This window comes from Leucoraja erinacea, chromosome 43 (assembly GCF_028641065.1).
Source record: "Leucoraja erinacea ecotype New England chromosome 43, Leri_hhj_1, whole genome shotgun sequence".
NCBI classification, from domain to species: Eukaryota; Metazoa; Chordata; class Chondrichthyes; order Rajiformes; family Rajidae; genus Leucoraja; species Leucoraja erinaceus.
The window spans coordinates 792,972-817,794 of NC_073419.1; the positions used below are offsets into that span (position 1 = coordinate 792,972).

The following is a 24,823-nucleotide window of genomic DNA, read 5'->3' on the forward strand; positions in this document are numbered from 1 at the left end:
AAATAAGATTGCCTGAATTTCGAATACTTTGCAGGATTGCATGTTATAAAGGGAACAAATTCATGTTTTTTTAGTACAGGTGCACAACCTTTTATCCGAAGATCCAAATAACGAAAACCTCCGAATAGCGACATTTTTTCGGTCCTTGAAAACGTTCACCGAGGGCGGCCCGCAGAGGTGACAGCGGAACCTCCGGTCGGTCCTCGAAGAAAGGGGAACTAAATCCCCATTCATAAAAGAGAAGGTGAGGGTATATTGCGCGGGAGGGTTAATAATTGACAATATGCTGCTACCTGCCAGCTGAGTTAAAAAGTTCCCACGGTAGACTCACGATACACAGTGTATCGTGAGTCTTGCGTGGGAACTTTTTAACTCAGCGTGCAGGCAGCAGTAGATTGTCGCTCCCTTCAGTTTCACCCCACCTACACCCCTCTGCTTCCTGGCCATGTGTGTGACCCCTTCCCTCCCCTCTCCAGCTCCCCGCTCATTGCACCGGCGCGGTGGCTTTGTACTGTCTTCACGTCGCGATGCTAGCAGCACAGTGCCAGTCACCGGAGACGTCAGGACCAACGGAACACCGACCCCCAGGCCCACTGCAAGCACGGAGATCCCAAATCAGCAACTCCAGCCCAGCCCCGTTCCAACTCCAGAGGAACACGCTCCCCGTATGGGCAGAAGCTGATGGTGTGCAAGGGGTACGTCTTGTTCTTGGGGTCGCATAGCTCGGGCTGTGGGCAAACTGCCACTTTTCGACGTAGCGGCCCATCGGGGAGCGGATTCCTCTGGAGTTGGAGGGGGAGGGGGTTATTGTGCTGTTTGATCGCCCCCTACTATTCCAGGGACAGGGAGACAGGACGTTCACCGAGGGCGGCCCGCAGAGGTGACAGCGGAACCTCTGGTCGGTCCTCGAAGAAAGGGGAACTAAATCCCCATCCATAAAAGAGAAGGTGAGGGTATATTGCGCGAGAGGGTTAATAATTGACAATATGCTGCTACCTGCCCGCTGTTAAAAAGTTCCCACGGTAGACACGATGCACAGTGTCTTGCGTGGGAACTTTTTAACTCAGCGTGCAGGCAGCAGCAGATTGTCGCTCCATTCAGTTTCACCCCACCTACACCCCTCTGCTCCCCGGCCATGTGTGTGACCCCATCCCTCCCCTCTCCAGCTCCCCGCTCATTGCACCGGCGCTGGGGCTTTGTACTGTCTTCACGTCGGCGATGGCAGCAGGCCAGTGCAGTCACCAGAGACGTCAGGACCAATTGGACGTCGACCACCGCAAGGACGGAGAACCGAGAGACCCACAGCCAACAGCAGCCCAGCCCAGCCCCGCTCCAACTACAGAGGAACCTGTGTTGCGGATGACGTGGCGCAGCTCGGGGCGTCGTAGGGGCCCATCGGGGAGCGGGTTCCTGTTGGTCCTGACGTCTCCGGCCACCTGCTATCCTCCGGGAACTGTACCGCCCTTGCAGGAGAGTGGGGTTGTTTGCAGTTGCAGAGGGAGGGGGCAAGGGCGGTACAGTTCCCAGTCTCAGCTCCAGTCCAGGGGGGTGGCCGGAGACGTCAGGACCAACGGGACAGCGACCCCCCGGCCCACTGCAAGCACGGAGATCCCAGAGACCCACAGCCAGCAGCAACTGCAGCCCAGCCCCGCTCCAACTCCAGAGGAACACGTAGGGGCAGAAGCTGATGGTGTGCAAGGTGTTCTTGGGGTGGCGCAGCTCGGGCTGTGGGCAAACTGCCACTTGTCGCCGTAGCAGCCCATCGGGGAGCGGATTCCTCTGGAGTTGGAGGGGGAGGGGGGTATTGTGCTGTTTGATCGCCCCCTGCTATCCCAGGGACAGGGAGACACAGCGGCTTTTTAGACTGGTGGGCAATCACTTCCAAAGTTCTGCCCACACAGTCAGTACACCTCTCCTACACTGCATTTCATACAAACATTTATTCTGCAAGAAAAAACGACATTGAAGACTCAAACTTGCGACCGAGTAACTGCCGGGATCAAGCCGCAAACTCGCGACCTTGCGGATATGAGCCGAACACTCTACCACTGAGCCAGCCATTAAAATCTACGCTAAAAAAATTCCATTCCGAAGACCGACAAATTCTGAATTACGAAAAGTGTCTGGTCCGAAGGCTTTCGGATAAAAGGTTGTGCACCTGTATGTTGATCATTTATTCATGACACAAAGAAAAGCAAAGGGTGGATTAAAATTAGAAGTAAATGCTGCCTCCTACCATTTCTATGTTGTGTGGAACAGACTGCTGATGTGCAGTGAACTCTGATATAGGACATGATATAGGATTACATAAAGCTCTTGAGACAGGTAGCCTTGCTCCCGCGGTTCATGCGGAGTCCATGGTGCAATTCCCAGCAGTAAAAACATTTTTTGATTGCACGTGTCTATTTTGTGACCTTTACATCAAAGAAGGTGGTGTTCGGTGGGGGGAGGGAGGAAGAGTGGTAGAGAATAGAAAAATAGAGGCAGAAGAACAGCACAGGGCAAGAAATTACATCATCCAACCCAATAGACAATAGGTGCAGGAGGAGGCCATTCGGTCCTTTGAGCCAGCACCGCCATTCAATGTGATCATGGCTGATCATCTCCAATCAGTACCCCGTTCCTCCCTTCTCCCCATATCCCCTGACTCCGCTATCTTTAAGAGCCCTATCTAGCTCTCTCTTGAAAGCATCCAGAGAACCGGCCTCCACTGCCCTGTGAGGCAGAGAATTCCACAGACTCACAACTCTGTGTGAAAAAGGTGTTTCCTCATCTCCGTTCTAAATGGCTTACCCCTGATTCTTAAACTGTGCCCCCTGATTCTGGACTCCCCCCCCCCCCCCCCCCCCCCCCCAACATCGGGAACATGTTTTCTGTCTCTAGCGTGTCCAAACCCTTAACAATCTCATATGTTTCAATAAGATTCCCTCTCATCCTTCTAAATTCCAGAGTATACAAGCCCAGCCACTCCATTCTATCAACATATGACAGTCCCGCCATCCTGGGAATTAACCTTGTGAACCTACGCTGCACTCCCTCAATAGCTGGAATGTCCTTCCTCAAATTTTGAGACCAAAACTACATACAATACTCCAGGTGTGGTCTCACTAGGGCCCTGCACAACTGCAGAAGAACCTCTTTGCTCCTATACTCAACTCCTCTTGTTATGAAGGCGAACATGCCATTAGCTTTTTTCACTGCCTGCTGTACCTGCATGCTTACTTTCAGTGACTGATGGACCCCCAGATCCCGTTGTACTTCCCCTTTTCCCAACTTGACACCATTCAGATAATAATCTGCCTTCCTGTTTTTGCCACCAAAGTGGATAACCTCACATTTATCCACATTAAACTGCATCTACCCACTCGCCCAACCTGCCATTTCCTTGTTCCCCATAATAAATTCACCCTTTTCAGTCTCCAAGGGTCCAATTTTGGTCCTAACTAATTTTTTCCTCTTCACATACCTAAAGAAGCTTTTATTATCCTCCTTTATATTCTTGGCTGGCTTACCTTCATATCTCATCTATTCTACCCGTATTGCCTTTTTAGTTATCTTGTCGCTCTTTGAAATTTACCCAATCCACTGGCTTCCCGCTCATCTTTGCTATGTTATACTTATTCTTTTATTTTTATACTGTCCCTGACTTCTCTTGTCAGTCACAGTCGCCCCTTACTCTCCATGGAATCTTTCTTCCCCTTTGGAATGAACTGATCCTGCACCTTCTGTATTATTCCAAGAAATACTTGTCATTGTCATCCCTGGTTGGGTATCTTTCCAGTCAACTTTGGCGTGTTCCTCTTTCATGGCTCCATAGTCCCTTTTGTTCAACTGCAATACTGACACCTCTGATTTACCCTTCTCCCTCTCCAATTGTAGATTAAAACTTATCATATAATGGTCACTACCCTCTAATGGCTCCTTTACCTTGAGCTCCCTCATCAAATCCGGTTCATTACATAACAAAAAATCCAAAATTGTCTTCTCCCTGATGGGCTCCAGTACAAGCTGCACTAAGAATCCATCACGGCGGGCACTCCACAAACACCCTTCTTGTGGTCCAGTACCAACATGATTTTCCCAGTCTACCTGCATGTTGAAATCTCCCATAATAACCGTAGCATTACCTTTACGACATGCCAATTCTAACAATTCGACTCAACTTGCACCCTATATCTAGGCTACTGGTTGGGGGCCTGTAGATAACTCCCATTAGGGTATTTTTACCCATATAATTCCTTAGTTCTATCCATACTGACTCTGCATCTCCTGATTCTATGTCACCACTCGCAAGGGACTGAATTTTATTCCTCACCAACAGAGCAACCCCACCCCCTCTGCCCACCTGTCTTTTTTTTTGATAGGACGTATACCCTTGAATATTCAGTTCCCAGTCCTCTGGCAGCCATGTCTCTGTAATTCCCACAAACATCATACTTGCCAATTTCTAACTGAGCCTCAAGCTCATCCATTGAGCATTCATATACAACACTTGAACTTCGGTATTCACCACTATTGCCCCTGACCTTACTCTCTTATCCCTTCTCGAACTTTCCTTTCCATTAATTTGAGGCATGATCGAGGCATGATCACTCCACCCAAGGCTTCAGTGTGGTCCCAACCTCTGCCAAATCAATCAACTAATTACTTTAACCAGCCATAAAAAAAAATATCGTAATTCTGTTGATGTTAAAACATATCAATTGCAAAGTACTTAAATTCGCAATTAAATACTTCAAAATGAATTTACAGTGATGTACCAAGCTCTCGTCTTCAATTATTGTATAAATCAGAATTTGTGAGAGGAATGATCTGTCACTTGGCTTAGACTTTAGCGATACAGTCTAACAGATACTTTAGAGAACACTGAGTCCACGCCGACCAGTGATCACCCAGCACACTATCACTTTTCTACACACTGGGGACCATTTACAATTTTACCGAAGCAAATTAACCTACAAACCTGCACGTCTTTAGAGTGCGGGACCAGGAGAAAACCCATGCAGTCACAGGAAGAACATACAGTAGAGACAACACCCATGGTCAGAATCGAACCCATGTCTCTGCTGTGTTGGACATGCGGATGACATGGCCAGCCCATCCAAGTTGGTGCTGCATTATTGTGGTGGTGATGCTGGTCATGTTGGCTTCCTCCAAAACGCTGATGTTGGTGATGTTTGTCCTCCCAGCTGATCCTCAGAATCTTTCGTAAAGATCTTTGATGGTATTGTGCCAGGGCTCTCAGGTGCCTGCTGTAGGTGGTCCATGAATTGGCTCCCTACAACAGAGTGGGGAGGCCAACAGCTCTGTAGACCAGCAGTTTTGTTTGAACATTTATGTCTCAGTCTTCAAAGACTCTTTTCCTTAGTCTGGCGTAGGCTCCATTGGCACAACTCAGGCAATGGTTGACCTCAGAGTCGATGTCAGCTTTTGAGGAATGAATGCTGCCAAGGTAGGGTAAGTGGTCAACGTTTTCAAGAGTGGTGTCGACAACTTTTATAATGGGCTAGGTACACGGCTGGTTGGGTGGAGGTTGATGTAGGACCTGGGTCTTCTTGATGTTTAAGGCTAGGCCCATGGCTCTGTATGCCTTGGCAAAGGCATTCAGGATGCCCTGGAGGTCTTCTGCGGAGTGTGCTGCAATGGCGCAGTCGTCCGCGTACTGAAGCTCCATGATGGCGGTGTTACTGACTTTGCTCTTGGCCTTCAACCTATTAAGGTTCAACAGCCCACTGTCAGTTCTGTAGTGTATTGGGATCCCCTGTGGGCGCTCTACACCAATGAGGTGAAGTATGGTACCAATGAAGACGACAAACAGGGTGGGTGCGATGATGCATCCCTGTTTGACCCCCGTTTCCACAGTGAAGGGCTCGGACTCAGAGATATTGGGATGATATTCCAATAGTGTTCATAGTGTCATAGAGGGAATGTTCTCAATACAGTACTGAAAGCAGGTGAGAGATTTGTTTTACACTGGTAGCAAAACTGTGGCGATGGAAATGGTAATTGGCCAATGCTCTAAATGCAGGTGGACGGTTGAAAGAGGAAGGGAGGGAGAGGATAAGAGCAGAATAACATAATTAATTTACTCATGGTTCTGTCACTCTCAAAGGAATGACGTTGATAATGAAATGGCACTAATCAGAAGGAATGTCACAGACAAAATTTAGATGAATGGAACAGGTTCCTTACAAGATGTGTAAGAAGGAATTGCAGATGCTGGTTTAAACCGAAGATTGGCACAAAAAGCTGGAGTAACTCAGTGGGACAGGGAGCATCTCCGGAGAGAAGGAAAGGGTGACGTTTTGTGTTGAGACCGTTCTTCAGAAGAATATTATAGTATTACAGTAGAACTTAAGTGTTCTTCTGAAGGGTCTTGACCTGAAATGTCACCCTTTTCTTCTCTCCAGAGAACTCTGCCTGTCCCGCTGAGTTACTCCAGCTTTTTTTGTCTATCTTAAGGGCCTGTCCCACTGTACGAGATAATTCAAGAGTTCTCCCGAGTTTCCCGATTCGAACTCGGAGAATTACGGTAATAGCCCCTCGTAGGTACTCGGGGCTCTCGTGGACATTTTTTCAACATGTTGAAAAAAACCTCACGAGCTTACCGCGTTTCCCGAGTACCTGCCGTTAGTTTTACGAGCCGCTAAGAGACGTCCCGAGCTCCGACGTACCCGCTACGTACTTACGAGTTTAATTTTTTTTGTTAAAGTCGTGAGAGCTCAGGGGTAAACTCGTACAGTGGGACAGGCCCTTTAGGCTCCTTACATGAAGTGGATGGGTTTGGTAACTGTGGCAATCAGGCTTTTTTTCTCAGGAGTAACTTATAGCTTATTGCAAAAAGAGAGGATGAGGAAAAGGAGACAAGGTAGAAATTAACAGTGTAGTGGATAATATTGTCCATAATACTGCAAGTTCTACTGTAATACTATAATATTCTCATTAGTATACAGAAAATAAGAGTTCAGTGAAGGACTCGAACAAAAAACGCTTCATACCTGACGGGATGGTAGTGTCGCGGTGGAGCTAATACTGACTATGAGTGCCCTCTGTACAGAGTTTATACATTCTCCCCATGTGTGTGTGTGTGTGTGTGTGTGTGTGTGTGTGGCTCCCTGTGTGTGTGTGTGTGTGCGCGTGTGTGTGTGCGTGTGTGCGCGTGTGTGTGTGTGTGTGTGTGCTGTGTGTTCGTGTGTGTGTGTGTGTGTGTGTGTGTGTGTTCGTTTCTCGTGTGTGTGTGTGTGTGTGTGTTGTGTGTGTGTGTGTTGTGTTTGTATGTGGTTAGTGTGTGTGTTTGTGTGGGTGTGCGTTCGTGTGTGTTTGTGTGTGGTGTGTGTCGTGTGCCCTGTGTGTGTGTGTGTCGTGTGTGTGTGTGTGTGTGTGTGTTCGTGTGTGTGTGTGTGTGTGTGTGTGTGTGTGTGTGTGTGTGTGTTCGTGTTCGTGTGTGTGTGTGTGTGTGTGTGTTCGTGTTAATGTGCGGGAATCGCTAGCCGGGCCGATGAGCCGGTTTCTAATCTCTAAAAAAAAATGTGCAATTAGGCAAACTTAGTGGTGTCCCAATCATCTTTTATTTCGAGAGAGACGACTAAAGCGGAAGTGGATAGTTTCAGCCAGGTGGATGAAAGTGGGAGAGGAGGGGGACCTTTGCCTCTGTTCAAAGAAGTTGAAGACCAGCAGGCAGTTGTGGTACGGGATTGAAGTGTAAAGGAACTGTTTAGGATGTTACATTAAAAGGGATAATACATATCTGTCTACTGCCTCCAGCACACGCCACTCTAACCCAGTCTACAGCACATCTGTCTCAGTCTAAATCTCCCTTGTGCTCATCGATTTTTTTCACTTCTCAGCACTAATTGGGAAAGTTCTTGCCATGCTGTATTTCACTGTGGAAAGTATGATACTAGAAATCCAGTTCTTGAGGAGGCCTGATTTGAGAGAGTGGGGTGGGGTAGAAGTAAAAAAGGGGCACGGGTAGGAAGTCTGTGGTCGGTACAAAATGGAATGTAAGATCGGGGGAGTAGATACAAATGCAGACGTTGATGCAAAAGTAATGAAAATTAGAGGACATCAATTTGGTGCAACAACGAGTGGGAAACACATGGATAGACTGACGATAAGGTTAATAGACAACATATGAGAATGAAAGACATGGGCAGGTGTCACAGAACATTAGTGAGGAGACAGGCCAGGCAGAAAGTAAGTAAATGATCCATTATTTGTAATCTGTGTTGTTTTTACCTGGAATCATTTTCTCTTTACTTACTCTCAAAACTTTTAAGATTTGGAACATCTTGGCCCAATCTTCTCTTGACATTCTCTTGCTCGAAGAATAACCCCGACATCTATCGTTGTTCCACGTCATTGAAGATTGGAGTTTCTATCATCAAATCTCTCATATTCATCATATCTCTTTTCATCTAATTTAACACCTTGGCATGCTTAGTCTTTAACAAATCAATGCTGCTTGCAATTTATTAGTCCATATTTCTTAAATGATAATTTTGGCGCAATTTGGTCTTCATGGTTTTCCTGCTGAATCAGTCTGACGAAGGGTCCCGACCCAAAACGTCACATCCATTCCCCCTCCCAGAGACACTGTCTGGCCCGCTGAGTTTCTCCGGCATTTAGTGTTTTCATAAGATTTCAGTAACTGCAGTTACTTGCATCTCTAACGATAGGCCGGCTGCCCTTCGTTTCCCCCTGTTGAATGTTAATGACTGTATTGCCCATGCAATTCCTTTGCACCATGACAGCATCTCATACCCAATGAAAATTAGATTATTTCCAGAGCCGCCGCCGTCTCCACCTCTACTTCCATAGCAAACTTGACGTATTCCATTCAAGTCATGAGGTTTTCTTTTTCAACTTTGTGATATGCCAATCATTTTCATCCTTTCTAATTCTCCGACTACCACCACTTCATGCTGATATGATTGCATTCACTGCTTTACTGAAGATGCAAAAAATACTAGTTCAATGCAGAGATAACTTTAGCTTGGCATGTTTGGCACAGATATTGTGTGCTGAAGGGCCTGTTCCTGTTCTGTTTTTAGTCATACAGCACAAAAACAGGCCCTTCGACCCAACGTCCATGCCAACCAAGATACCCCATCTACATTAGTCCAACCTGCCTGCGTTTGGCCCATATCACTCTAAGCCTTTCCGATCCACGTGTCAGTCCGAATATCTTTTAAATGCTGTTATAGTATCTGCCTCAACTACCTCCTCAGGGAATCTCGCTCCATATACGCACAATCCTCTCTGTGAAAAAGTTTCCCCTCAGGTTCTTATTAAATCTTTCCCCTCTCACCTTAACCGATGTCCTCTGGTTCTTGATTACCCTACCCAGTATAAAAAACTGTGCATTCACCCAATATATTCTCCCTTCCCGCCACTGTTCCATGTTTTATGGTAGAGGACTCATTTAGAACTATCGACGCGCTATGCCCCCATGTGATCAATCCAGTTTTGATTCCAAATTTGCCTCAACACTTACTTTGAAAACCCATTATTTATTTGGCATGTAAAAATATTTTAGATTCCCTTTCATGTTGCCCGCTCTTCAATAAAAATTCAATGAAATGTTACTGAGCAGCCTTGCATGAGAGCACGTGGTTTAAAGAGAGTTACAGCACAAACACGAGTGGTAAACAAGAACTGTAGTAATTTAATATAGGGCAAGTACAGTCAGTCGACCACTCCTCGGGCATGCTATACAACAGCACAAATATTCTAAAATTCAGCAGTGTTAATGAAGACAAGCCCAAGGATTTACTGCAACAGGAGAAACTATTTCTACTCTTTCCAGGGAGGAATCCTGTCCCTTTCCCACTCCCATTTTTTTTTTTGTCTTAAATAGCTTTGTTTTCTCTCTCTAAAACTCTCCCTTCCTGCTTAATTGGCACAAACTGACATCACTCTAACATACAGGACCTTATATTCTTTACATTTGTGACCATTTTCCGCTGGCCCTACCCCCCAAACCTCCATGGTACAATTTACAGTACATCAACTTGAAAAGAAATGGAAAAAAAGCCCACTGAAAAGAAGTTATATACGCATTCTCTCAAAAATAGATGTTTGAATATCAAACATTAAAAACAAAATAAGTTTTACTTTCTCTCTCTCTATATATATATATATGTATATATACCATACATCACATATGCATATATGCTATATATATTTGTATATACACTATATATCATATATACGTATGTGTATATACACTATATATCATATATATATACACGTGTGTGTGCATGTGTGCGCGCGCATCTGTGAGTGTGTGTGTGTGTGTGTGTACACATGTAATATATATATATTTATATATAGATACGGCATGTATATACAAGATGTGTCAGCTATGTGGGCCTGGGTGTTAATTTACTGGGTGCAGCGACTTCACCTAACCATACTTCGATCGTTCTCTATTGCCAGAGTCAATTTCAAGTCTGAACTGTCGTCATCTTGTAAAAACAGGGGTCCGCTGGGACCAGTTGTCAACGAAGGGGCACATTCAGCAGCTTCGGTTCTCACACTCGGCTTGCTAGCTGACAGCCAGTGCAGGTCTCGAGACCGTTCACAGCGGTTTTCTCTCTGGCTGTTGCAATGTCCTTTCAGTGCTTCCAAGTTCTCAGCTAATATGGGAAATATCCTTGGCTCCCATGGTTGCACCATCTACGAGAATAAAACAAAACAGTATCAGAACAATAATGAGCAAAACTCGTTCTACTACCATGTTATACCGAGATACAATAGCGAGACACAATTAACATCAGCCACCAGCTAATGAGTTCAAATCTACATGGCAATTTATTAATGTTTAAGAAGGAACTGCAGATGCTGGAAAATCGAAGGTAGACAAAAGTGCTGGAGAAACTCAGTGGGTACGGCAGCATCTATGGAGCAGAGGAAATAGGCAACGTTTCGGGCCAAAACCCTTCTTCAGACTGAAAAAGGGTTTCGGGCCAAAACGTTACCTATTTCCTTCGCTCCACAGATGCTGCCGCACCCGCTGAGTTTCTCCTGCACTTTTGTCCACCTGGCAATTTATTAATATTAGTTTAATAAATCTGGTAATTTGTGGACTAAGTTCAGAAAATAACCATGGAAAACTTACATGTAACTATCAAAACTTAACTGGTTCTTTGATATTTTTCAGAGTTGCACACAGCCCAAGCCCATGGACGGTTGGGTAACTTTCATTTCCACTGACGTCAGTAATTTCTCTACATTCCAAGAGTATTCGCTCATATTTTATTGGTAACAAACTGCTCTCAGATATTGGGAACGTGAAAGATTTTATATAAGTACAAGTTAAACTTCATTAGAAAACAGTAAGTCACTAGTAGGGAACTACCAATGGCTGCTCTGGCAATAACTGAGTTGTAGTAATCACCATCGAATGGATATGTGGTTGCTATGTATCAATTTACCAGTGACTATCGTGAAAAACAGAAATTGCTGAATGGTGCTACATATCATCAAATCAATTAATTTTTATAAACTGACACTGACTAATTTTGCAAATATGACATGTAGCTAGATGTTCCTTGTGTGTATTTGTTTACTGATCAGATATCTCCACCATTTAGTAAAGCATGGAAGCACTCATAATGATCAAAAACTACCTGCTCTTACTGCTTTTGATTAATGTTTTTGCCTGCAAATACACAAAACAATTTAAATCTAATCCACACAATATTGGAGACCAATTGCCCATGATATTTATTAATGAGATATGCTTTTATCCACACACAAATTATCCATTAGTTACAAAGGTTAATAGTTGTTGTTTTGCACAGAACTGAGTAAATTCCCTCATAACCAGAGACACAATCTAACCAAAAATCTGCAGTCTTCTTTCTTTTGCTCTGGTATTTTATTTAATTCACATGTTTAATCAATAATGTTTTATTATTAATGTTTAATGTGTCATTCCTAACTGTCACTTTATGTCGTTGTCACTTGCGGGCGGAGCACCAAGGCAAATTCCTTGTATGTGAATACTTGGCCAATAAACTTGTTTATTCATTCATTCACAAGGGGCTTTGTGATAGAATGTGCAGACAGTTAAGATTCTGAATCTAATTCAGATACTTCAAATTTACCTGTACTTCTTCATCTGTGACATCAGGTGTAGACGATCGTGTATCCTCGCTGAAGGACAGAACTCTTGTACGATCCTTTGAGGAAAAGGAACTATGCGATGAGCAGGCTTCAGGGCTTCCAGGGCCAGTAAATGAGCCCACCTGAGGATAATCATTTAGTAGGTTATATCCACTGTCGGGTGATGCAGGCTGAGCGTTTGAATGCTGTGGTTGTGGGGTGGACCTGCCATCAGCTTTGTTTGAAGATCTGGAAACCAGAATAAAACAGTATCTCAATAACATACTCAACTAAAGTATCATTTTTGTTTGGTGCTTTTACTTTGGATTTAGTACATTGATCAATCTTGGGCCATGCCCACCTTTCCACCACACACACATTAATCATTTTTGAGTCATAGAGTGATACAGTGTGGAATCGGGCCCTTCGGCCCAACTCGCCCACACCGGCCAACAATGTCCCAGCTACCCTAGTCCCACTTGCCTGTGCTTGGTCCATAACTCTCCAAACCTGTCCAACTGTTTCTTAAACGATGGGATGGTCCCAGCCTCAACTACCTCCTCCAGCAGCTTGTTCCATACACGTTCCATACACCCACCACCCTGTGTGTGAAAAAGTTACCCCTCGGATTCCTATTAAATCTTTTCCCCTCTGGTCCTGGATTCCGCTACTCTGGGTAAAAGACTCTGTGCATCTACCCAATCTATTCCTCTCATGATTTTGTAATTTTCTCTACTTGTTCAAGCAATTTGAGTAGTAACTGCTCGTTACCATCACACCCCTGTGCATGGTGTGTGTGTAATCTTGAAAAGTGAGGTTTCAATCTGTTAACTCATGGTAAGAATGGCCTCCACATGCAAACGCTTCCCCGTAGTCACTAAAGTGTTATCAAGATAATGAATCATTGCTAAAATCCACTCAAGGAATCAAGATCTATTGCAGAGCCCCAATTTCTGTTGGAAAGTAGACTGAACCAATCAATAAACAAATAAACGTAAACATACTATCTAAAAGTTGAGCGATTGCTGAGACAGTGTGATCTGGGATTTATTAAAGGTAGTTTACATAGGTAATTATTAATGCTAACAGAGTGTAATTGTTTACAGTGCTAACAGAATGTAATTTGTTACAAAGGTAGGGAGGTATCGTTCCATTATATAGGGCATTGAGTACATTGGTCTCCTTTTTGAAGGAAGGATGTTAATGCGTGGGAAGCAGTTCAGAGAAAGTTAACGAATACCTGAAATAGGGGATATACACAAAATGCTGTAGTAACTCAGCGGGATAGGCAGCATCTCTGGAGAGAAGGAATGGATGACGTTTTGGGTCGAGACCCTTCTTCAGAGGGGAGTTGTCTTACAAGGAACGGTCAGGCAGACGAGGCATGGATCTGCCAGTATCTGTCAAATGTGTGGGAACTTGGGATTAAAATATAGGAGAGATCTTGACAGAATATAGGGAAAGGACGTTTCTTCTTGTGGGGAAATCCAGAACCAGGGGTCAATGATTAAAAATCATGGGTAATTTATTTAAAATAAAGATGAAGCAAAAATACTATTTATCAGAGAGTGAGTGACTTTGGAATTCTCTTCTCCAAAGAGAGATGGTGGCAGAGCTTTTGAAGCAGGGTAAAAGCAGAGGTCCAGATATATTTTACACAAGTCAGGTGTTGAAACATTAATGAGAATGATTAGCAAGTTTCTTGATTAGTACGGGTGTCAGAGGTTTTGGGGAGAAGGCAGAAGAATGTGGTTGAGAGGGAAAGATAGATCAGTACACTTGATGGGTTGAACATCTGCTCCTAAAACATGAACTTATGAATGGGAGTTTGAAGTTACAAACGGACCATCAAATTGAGTGGTGGGGAAAGCTTAAAAGGCCAAGGGCCTTGCTAGAATTCATGTTCGCAAAGGCAGTGCTGTGTTGGATATCCCAGTGCATACCAAGCAGATCTTTCACATAACGACTGAAAAGCAAAATTTTACATTTTGTCTCCACATTTCCACAGTACACGGACAGAAATCCAAATTTGAGCTGGTAACAATAATGCTGAATGACCATACAAAAAAATCAGTAAAATATACTGAAAGCAAAATTCATCAACTATAAAAAAAACTGGAAAAGATGTGGGCTGAAATCCACTGGTTGGAACTCACCAACCAGTATGTGGAAGTCCCTTCTGTTTATTGGGTAAAGAATTCAACTATCCCAAGAGTGAAATCAATAGATTAAAACGCCTTAAAGATTCTGGCCTCCCGACTTGATCCGACATATACGTGACTAAGCCCTAACTACATGGTTCACAAGAACAAAATAAAGAGAACCAGAAGACATTTTATCTTTCAAACCTTCTCCACCAGCAAACCAACAGAAATATATCTGTGTGGTGATGGGAGTGACCAGGGAAGCACCAGCACAATGGTGTATGAGGAATGGCAGGAAACAAAATCAGGCACGATTACGCTGAATAGGCTTACACCTACTCCTATTCTCCCGCGTTCAATTTATTAATGCCATTGGATTTTAAACATAAGCAAGGTTCGGCAAATCGGAAAACAAATCGCCAAACACATCGCTGATTAACGGTTATTGGATATTATGCGATACTTCAGTGTCATACGGTCATAAGTGATAGGAGCAAAATTGGGCGATTCAACCCATTCAAGTCTACTCAGCCATTCAATCATGGCTGATCTATCCCTCCCCCCGCAACCCATTCTCCTACCTTCTCTGAATAACCCGTAATAATCAGGAATCTATCTATCTCTGTCTTTAAAATATCAATTGCTTTTACAGCCTTCGTGCAAAGAATTCCACAGATTCACCACCCCCTGACTAAAGAAATTCCTCCTCATCTCATTCCTAAAGGAAATTCCTTTAATTTTGAGGCTATGACCTCTAGTCCTAGACTCTCCCACAAATGGAAACACCACGTGTCCATACCACATGTCACCACATGGAAAGAGGAAATAGGTGAACCAACTGAAAAGGAATCTGGATTGATAAGAAAACTGGGCTAGTCAATGAAAGTCATTTATAATAACTAAAAGGTAGGACATGAAATTAACCAAATTGTCTATATCAGCCAAAAATTGAGTCATTTAGCTTAAAGGTAGACACAAAATGATGGAGTAACTCAGCGGGTTAGTCTGATCTGTCTGAAGGACCTGACCCGAAATGTCACCTTTCCATTTTCTGCAAAGATTCTGCCCAACCCGCTGGGTTATTCCAGCATTTTGCATCTATCTTTGCTATAAACCAGCATTTGCAGCTTTTTTAAATTATATTATATGTAATTTATCTTGATCCTGCTGTTAAGCTCTCTGTCCATAGCTTGCAGATACAGATGAATTCAGAGACGGGAAAAGAGGAAACAAATGTTGTGGGCATAAAATTGATACGGCAGAGGTTTCTAAATTTGTCTTGTGATGTCCCATAAAAATGGTATTTTCTGCATCCCCACCATCAAATAAACATTCTAATGAAAGACAGATTTTTTACTTCATATTTCCAACATCTGCAGTATTTTGCATCAGTGATTTGAACTATAACAGGGAAACAAACTTACAAACCATAAAAGTGGTAGTTTAGATTGACCTACTTTACAAAAGAGAGATGAATGTTGTGATGTGGACTGTGCAGAAAGGCAGAAGGCATGGGAATTTTAATGAAGACTCAGTCACATTTGTGCAAAAATGAGAGGTATTTTATGGGAGTCAGATATAGCAACATCCTACTACTCATGCCTGTTCTTGGCGACGCTCATACAATTCAAATCTAGTATGAATTCTTAATAAGAATTAATATTCAAGAACTTCTGACATCAATGTTACCTGCTCCCTCGCCTAGCAGAGCTGGATGACGACCATAAACACCATCTAGAACGTTCCATCTCCTCACATTTGGAATGACGACTGAGAAAAGCTTCATCAGACATCTCCTCATACTACATATTCAAGAATGGACAATGGAAGAGTTTAAAATCTAACAGAAAACTTCAATAAAATTGAAATACTTTGTGGGCTTACTAAAACTTCAAATACCTGGTCATCCTCCAACTTGCAATTCTGCAGTTTCGACTGTTCGATATCTGCAATTCGCCAACTGCCAAACACAAATGGAAGATAGATCATTTTAAATAAAAAACCTTCTAAGCCTATTTCTGTTTTTACTTCATATTTCCAATGTCTGCAGTATTTGGCATTAGTGATTTGAACTGTAAGCAAGTCCAAAGGTAATAATTTTAGTACAGTGTACTGTCTAAACGTGTATCTGAAGCCATACGGCAAAGAACAGAGGCTTATTACAGGAGGGAGAAAATGTCCCATGAGTGAACACGAGGAGTCATGGAATATTAAAGTACTGGAAAATAAACATCATATCCGCAACGATCATTTCTATTGAAGATAGACACAAAATGCTGGAGTAACTCAGAGGGTCAGGCAGCATCTCTGGAGAGAAGGGATAGTGACGTTTCACGTCGAGGCCCTTCATGACACTAAGAGTAAGGGAGGGGGACACTGGAGGTATGGGAAGGTGCCAAAAAAAGCAGAGCCTGCATCGATGACTCAGGAAAGGTGGAGCCCACAATGGTCATTGTTAGCTAGGGACGATCATTTCTATTGTCCTTTCACTGAAGATTGTGTCCGATTAAGAATGAATACGATGATTGGAAGGATGGAAAGTGAGAACATGGGGAACTCTATCCTGGTTCTGGGAAGAGTGAGAAAAGAAAAGTGGATCTGCTTCAGAAACATCTTTTCCACTTTACCAACATCACAACACTGGTTTGGGTTACCTTGGTGTTAGGATCTCCTTATACTGAAGTTTTTCCACTCGAGCTGCAGCAGCCATTGACATGGGAATAACAATGTTGTTTATGTCAAACGAACTTTCACCTCTTCTCCGCCGTGCAGACTGAAAGAAAAGCAAGCACGAGAAGTAAAGACATTAACTTTCAGCTTCTTGGTAAGTTAATCATTTCTAAAACGGACATCATTAAGACTGGTTATTTTGACAAAGTGGGCCAGCAGGTGGCGTTCTGGAGGTTTTCAGACAGAAAATGAAACCACAAACACAGCACATCTGCTCGAGGCAGCTAATATCACTGGATTGAAGATCACGCATAAAAGAAAATATATTAACTTATGTTTAATATTTACAGGTATCGGGTAGTGTGTCCTAATGACTACTGCCCAGTGGCTCTGACATTCACCATCATCAGGGGCCGGATTTAGATGAAGGGCTGTTCCACTTGTGAGGCCCCCTCCGCGTTAGTTTTCAGCGCTGGCGGCGAGGCAGCGACCGGACAGCCATGGCGGCCAAATGTCCCACAATTCAAAGCGAGGGAGAAAGCGCCCAGCTCCGACCAGTTGCTGTTGCAGTGTGCATGCGCAGGGCGGCCGATGATGTGCTGCCCGTGGTTGTGTGCATGTGCAGGGGGGAGCACGTGCAGGCCGCAGCAATGCGCATGTGCAAGGCGGCCTGCCGTGCCGGCGGATGAGGAGCAAGCGGAGCCCGGCGACCTGGACACGGATAGCGGGGGGAGATGGAGAGAGATAGAGAGGGCGGCCCACCCAGAGTTGAGCGGTAGGTGTCCTTCCTTGGCCGGAGGCCCCCCTAGACCTCGAGGCCCTAAGCTTAAACTTGTCTAGCTTATAGGTAAATCCGGCCCTGACCATCATGAAGTGCTTCAAAATGCTGTCATCTCTGGAACATTTGAATAGACTCCTATTTATTGACCAAAAAAACCACACAAAGTGCTGGAGTAACTCAGTGGGTCAGGCAGCATCTCTGGAGAACACAGATGGTCCTCCATGACGTTTCAGGTCTGAACCCTTCTTCAGGCTGATTGCAATGGAGGGGAGAAAGCTGGTAAAGAACACTACAGTTCCCCCCCCCCTCACCTTCTACAATCAACCTGAAGAAGGGCCCCAACCCAAAACATCACCTAACACTCATTCCTCAAACAAGAGTCTGAAGAAAGGTTTCGGCCTGAAACGTTGCTTATTTCCTTCGCTCCATAGATGCTGCTGCACCTGCTGAGTTTCTCCACCATTTTTGTCTACCTTCCTCAAACAACATTTGGAAGTTTGGTCCTCAAGGAACTATGTTGTGGACAAGCTGGTTATCATATTTACCTACACGATAAAAAATTGCTGATTGGGAAGTATTATGTGACTCCTGGAAGCGGTAAAACAGAATAGGATTTAAAATACCTTAGTTGCTAAAACTTCAGGAGTTATTACCCATGCTCAGGCTGGCTCAATTGTAAACATTTCTATTTGATGATTATACTGTAAGCATTCCAAATGGCATTTGCCCCAGTTCAAACATTGATTATTCTACATAGAAACCAATCAAAACAAGCTCCTGGGACCTTACAAACCCGGAGATTGCACTACAATGCAAACCAATCAATATGAAATAATTATTCTACAATACATGAAAGATAAAAATGAAAGAGATGTTCCTCAGTCAACAAAACTAATGCAGAAAGCCACATCACTGCACAGAGAAAATAGTGCAAGGATGTGGTTCAAGGAAGCTCCTAACGAAGCTTCAAAACCCTCTAACACTTACAGGAAACAGGTTATTCAGTACATGGTAATATGGGAAGATCATATCTCCTCATCCACTTTCAAATGATTTTCGAGACGATAGAAGCAAAACAGACAGCCTTTTAACCCAATGTGCCTATCTTGGCTTTTTGAACGAACCGTCCTATTTAATAATCTTCCCTCTGAAGCTCACATCAATGATCTTAAATCCTGCTGTCGATCTCGCTGATGTGAACAAATTTTTCTCAATTACTCTTGTCAAAAAATTAAATCTCCTCCATTAATTTCCCACTTAAACTCAAGGGTGCAATGAAGAATCACAGTTTATCTTATCTTACTTGTACAACAGTAGTCCCGACCTCTGCAAATGCATTGCAAATCAAGAACCTCTGATTTAACTTACTGGCGTAGAAGTGTTGGACGTTGCAGGCTGGTTGTGTACGGCTGAAGGAGGGGTATCTGTATACGAAGGCATCTGGTGTACCGCTGAACTTGATTTTGGAGTCTGTGGATTCATCAATGGAGGATATGAACTTGAAGCTGCTTTGTGTCTTTTACTGAAGGCTGTATGGAGGTAACAAGATTAACAACACTCAGTATCCCATTTGTTCATTCTTTCCATATATTGGCAGAGAAGAGAACTCCAAATATTCATTTACTTGTGCTGCAATAAAGAATTGCCATTTCCACTCTTAAAGGTACTATATTTATCATATTTGCACACATGCACGCAAAACTTGCAAAATATATGAAATTGATTCTTCAGTGGAACATTTATCCTTTTTCTGATTAATGTACCCTATCCAATTTAATAACCACAAGCAGAAAAACAGTCAAATTATTGCTGAAAAGCAAGTTGACTCTCTCACTGAATTCTTGACACAATAGCATTTCACCTCACAAACTCACGGATGTCACCGAGGTTTGAGTACTGATAAATGAGAGCCTATTATTTCCTCTTGCATTATTGCTCCATTATTCAGCCATTAAACACCCAATTCTGTGAATGAGAAGAGGACATGGAATGAGAGCGTGAAGGAATGATAAAGGGAAACGAGAATGGGGGGGGGGGGGGGGGGGGGGGCGGGGAGGGTGTGAAAGCTGAACCAATGAGAATTACTGTAAGGATTTTAAACTGTATACTACGTTTGGAAACTAAAATCCAGAAAGACCAGGTCAATTGATGAAACCATTGATAAAACTGTTTGAATTTGCCCCTCTTTTAGCCATTGCAAACGCACCAGCAATCAGCTGGAGCCATGAAAACCAGGAGATTTCAACAACTAAATCACTTGTTTGCACTATCTCTTTTTTAGTGATATTTTGAGACATGCTGTAACTTAGATTTTAAAGACCAGCAGTGACTGCTTCCTGGACCATGTCAATATGTAGCACTTAACTGACAAAAGAGGCAAGCCTGTTGTCTGCAAAACAGCACTTGCCCACAAAATGGTGAGTACCTTCTGCAGTAATTTAAAATGGCACTAGGGGCCGTAGGGATGGAATTACAGCCACTCAATCATCCACCGTTTACTGTTTCATTGCCTGGGCTTTATCAAAATGATGTCTCAAATAGGTCAAGATCAGTGAAGAAGGCTGCAGGAAAACCTGTCCTCCATTGATAACCACATACACACTTTCCACAGGAGGGATCAGAATGCAACACGAGGGTCATTTCATTTCACCCCCTTTCACCGGCAGAAATAATGTTCAGGTCCCATGTGTTGCTGGGGCTGCAAACACTAAACTCACCACTGACAGGTTGACATTATAATCCTTACAGAATCCAAGATCACACTGGGTAGTGTACTGACCTGCCAAGGGGAAATGTTACACATGTTGTACATTTGTAACAAAATAATTAGGTGCTAACGTAACTCCTCCACCACCCCACCCATCACCTCTCTTAGTGTTCCTTTTAGTAAGAAAATAAGGAAATTCAAAATGAGAATAAAGACCATGTGAGCCCTCAAAACAAATTTCACAGGTGTATATTGCGTCCTTGAGAGCCATTTTGTTTTAGAATGAAGCAAATCTGTTCAGTTTGCAAGGTTGAGGGTACACTTACAGCAGACAGAAAATCTCAGGTTCCACTGAACTACTCTCTTGTGGTCTTGTGACACAGGATTTATTAATGTACCAGAGCGGTAGCTCAATTACAACATATGGCCTCAGCACTCCTGATCTTGGAAAATAGCAACTGTTACATTTGATTTCAGCTCCTGTTCACTCCATCTGTTGGAAAAAGCAATTCGGCACTTGCAAGTTTGTACTGCTTAATAAATAAATCTTCATAGATTTAAAGTACAGGCAGACCCAGGTTATGTAAGGGTTCCGTTCCCAAGAGCTGTCCTAAAGCCGATTTCTCCATAATTCAGAAACATCCATTTTCTGAAGTTACCCACATTATTCTTTCATTTGATTGAATAATCACCCTTTCACTACCTATATTTAAACTAATGGAATATATATAATACCCAGTCCTTAAGACTGCGGCTGAAGTCATAAACTGTTACCATAAACTGTTTTATTTTTATTATTAATCGTTTGAAAAAATGCTTTAATAATGAATGGGAGAATTTGTGTAAAGCCGGATTTTCGTAATTCAGGTCATTTGGAAGCCAGGGAACCCCTGTAATTAAAATCAGAAGGGAAATGAGTTGTGAAAACTTCACTTAGAGGATGATGGAAATCTAGAACCCTCTGCTAAAAATAATGGTGGAGGCAGATACCCTAATTACATCTTCAGTACAGGTGTCAGAGGTTATGGGGAGAAGGAAGGAGAATTGATCAGCCATGATTGAATGGCAGAGTAGACTTGATGAGCTGAATGGCCTAATTCTACTCCTACCCCTTATGACCTTATGATCTTGATCATACTTCAATGTACGCTTGAAGAATTATGATCTGAAGGCCTGTGGTCCTTACTCTGATAAATGGAATAACGCTGGAAAGATTATTTATTATTGCCATGTACATGGGCTGCTTCAGTGTAAATGAATTTTCTACAATTCTAAATAAACATGGCCCAATATAAAATACTTTGCCATTATATTAATTATGTAATTCAAAATTGTTGTCAATTCGCGGAAACAGGCCCTTTCGGCTCATCGGGTCCGTGCCAACCAGCAATCCCCGCACATTAACACTATCCAATACCCACTAGGAACCATTTTTACATTTATCAAGCCAATTAACCCACATGCCTGCACGTCTTTGGAGTGTGGGAGGAAACTGAAGATCTCATAGAAAACCCACGCAAGTCACGGAGAGAACATACAAACTCCCTACAGACAGCACCAGTAGTCAGGGTCAGACCCGGGTCTCCGGCGCTGCATTCGCTGTAAGGCAGCAACTCCACCGCTGCGCCTTCTCCCTTTCTCTGTAACTTATGAAATGACCACAACCATCAGGTCTCAGTGTTTCTTTAATTCCAATTCCTAGCATATTTCCAATTACTCTCACCTCACCAAAGTGCAGCTGATTATCAATTTGATTGGTTATGTGCTCAGAATTGTTTTTAGCTAAAATACTGCAAAGAGGGGAGGGAAAGGCAGGAAATCATGTTGAAGGCAGAGGTACCAGGAGCCCAGGTTAAAAAGTACAGGCCAGGTTTTAGTTGGAATATCGCTTGCTTTCCCTCTGCTCCTGGTGATGGTCACTAATTTAGACTTGGATAAACTGACATGTCCACAAAGCAAATAGAACTCTCGGCCTACTCAAAAGAAATTTTCACGCATGTAGTACATCCGTCAAAGAGAATGCCTACAAGTCCTTGGTCAGGCCCAAGCTGGAGTATTGTGTAGCCGTATAGGATCCTTTCAACAACAACAACAACAACAAGATCACCATGGAGAAAGTACAACGCCGAACAGCCCCCATTGTATGTAATGACTAGAGGCACAAATCAAGTGTGAATAATATGGTGACTTCACTCGGATGGGATACCCTAGAGCTCCGCTGAATCAGGCTAAGACTTATTGCAATTTACAAGGAGATACATCCCCCCAAAATCACGCCATCAAATCTTCCGTCATCCCAGAGCACCAACTGCCATGAAACAAGAAACGGTCCCTACATCATCAACTCACTAAATTTCAATAAACTTTGCTACCAGTATTTCCCTTTACCCAAGGACGATAAGGGAATGGAATAGGTTACCACCCAACACATGTGCTGCTCCCGATGTTAAGTCATTTAAAAAGGGGATTGAGCAACTAGATCTCCTCAACATGGTCAAAAAGGCCCACTTCAAAATTTAATCACTACTCTACTCACTCCGAACTGCGCAAGATAACCACTGATGAGGTGTTTGCGCAGTAATCAACCAGAACCAGACATCATTTTCAAAGTCAAATGAACCTGTGGCTGGAGTTGAAGCAGCAAATCAAACCAAGAGCTGACTTTTAATAGAAAGAACAGTTTCAGACTGCATCTCCTGGACTCCCTTCTCTCTATTTTCCACCACTCACCCTGCCCCCCATACTCCTGAATCGCTCTGGTCACACGATGTAATACCCATGGCAACTGGAGTCAGACCTGTCACCGGCAGTCCCGATAAACAGGCTTTCACTCTTGATTCACACCTTGTCACTTGGTTCCCTGCAGGGCATACAGTGCAGTCGGCGGTAAAGGTGGCACCTAGCAGGTCTGTGGCAGGCATTGGACAATTTTTATTTTTTTATTTTTAAATCTTCAAAATTAAAGAATCGAGAACCCAAGGACATAGGTTTAAGTTGAGGGGGGAAAGATTTAATAGGAACCTGAGGGATAACCGTTTCACACAATGGTTGATTTTTATATGGAACGAGCTGCCAGAGGAGATAGTTGAGGCGGGTACTACTGCAACGTCTAAGAAGCGTTTAGACAGGTACATGGATAGGATAGGTTTAGACGGATATGGGCCAAACACGACCATGGTTATCAGGTGAAAAATAATTCTATTACCTGCAATTACATAAATTATCCCATGATATTTCTTACTCAAGACTCAAATCTACAATCAAAAATCCACAATGAGCACAATTTACCTTGCACAAGCCATACCTTTCCCTATCAAGAATTTTAATCAGCCTCTTTGGTGGACAATCACCATTATCAGCTGCTATTGTCATTAAATATCAAATATGAATTAAGGAGTCTGACAAATCTGCAGTTTCCTCAAATCAGTGACAGCCATCAATGCTACTAAGAACAACTTTGGGCACACAAGAATGGTCATTTCTACATCATTGCTATTACCGAAGTGTACAGGGGTTCTCTGCTTCTTTATCTGTGTGCTGAGTTTTTCCGTGAAAGAATCAATCTCTGATTTTGAAGTTGGCTGCCAGTGATCTAGTCGCCTTTTGAAGATCTTTTCTGATGTATTTCCACTGTGCACATATTCTGAGGGTGATAAAAATAAAACTCTTAGAACAGAACACTAGCTCACCCTTTTGCAGGTCCACAGCTTTCCCAGTCATATTATGAGAGACTTTCCCATCTCAAGATCCTCAAAAAATATGCAAAGTTGAACATTTTAAAAATCTAATTTTCTTCCTCAAATCTCCTTTTCCTTTGTTCCAATAAAAACATGTTTACACAGCACCTTTAATATTAGACACATTCCTCAGTGGGTCAAAAATATGTACAAGGAAAGCAGATGGTAAAGGGAAATTACTGAGGGCCACTAAAAGTTTGTCTGGAATTTTTAATAAAAGCTGGATGGCAATAGACAATAGACAATAGGTGCAGGAGTAGGCCATTCGGCCCTACGAGCCAGCACTGCCATTCAATGCGATCACGGCTGATCATCCCCAATCAGTACCCCGTTCCTGGCTTCTCCCCATAATCCCCTGACTCCGCTATTTTTAAGAGCCCTATCTAGCTCTCCCTTGAAAGCATCCAGAGAACCTGCCCCCACCGCCCTCTGATGCAGAGAATTCCACAGACTCACCACTCTCTGTGAGAAAAAGTGTTTCCTCGTCTCCGTTCTAAATGGCTTACTCATTATTCTTAAACTGTGGCCCCTGGTTCTGGACTCCCCCAACATCGGGACCATGTTTCCTGCCTCTAGCATGTCCAAGCCCTTAACAATCTTATATGTTTCAATAAGATCCCCTCTCATTCTTTTAAACTCCAGAGTGTACAAGCCCAGCTGCTTGATGCCGACA

The 24,823-nt window shown here is 43.3% G+C and overlaps 1 protein-coding gene across 2 annotated transcripts in view; it reads right to left on the bottom strand.

The window, feature by feature from the left end:
* Positions 1-9,647: 9,647 nt before the first annotated feature.
* The window catches only part of LOC129714878 (KAT8 regulatory NSL complex subunit 1-like), a 98,402-nt gene continuing 83,226 nt past the window's right edge, over positions 9,648-24,823 (bottom strand). Inside the window, exons 8-14 of one of the 2 annotated variants that reach the window (XM_055664743.1) lie at positions 23,913-24,056; positions 19,075-19,235; positions 16,910-17,028; positions 16,155-16,215; positions 15,945-16,057; positions 12,114-12,360; positions 9,648-10,680 (exon numbers count right to left, since the gene is read on the bottom strand). In XM_055664743.1, coding sequence (XP_055520718.1) covers positions 10,405-10,680; positions 12,114-12,360; positions 15,945-16,057; positions 16,155-16,215; positions 16,910-17,028; positions 19,075-19,235; positions 23,913-24,056 — 1,121 coding nt within the window. In that variant the 3' untranslated portion in view covers positions 9,648-10,404. The remainder of the gene's footprint in view (positions 10,681-12,113; positions 12,361-15,944; positions 16,058-16,154; positions 16,216-16,909; positions 17,029-19,074; positions 19,236-23,912; positions 24,057-24,823) is intronic. The other variant, XM_055664744.1, reaches the window with a different exon arrangement.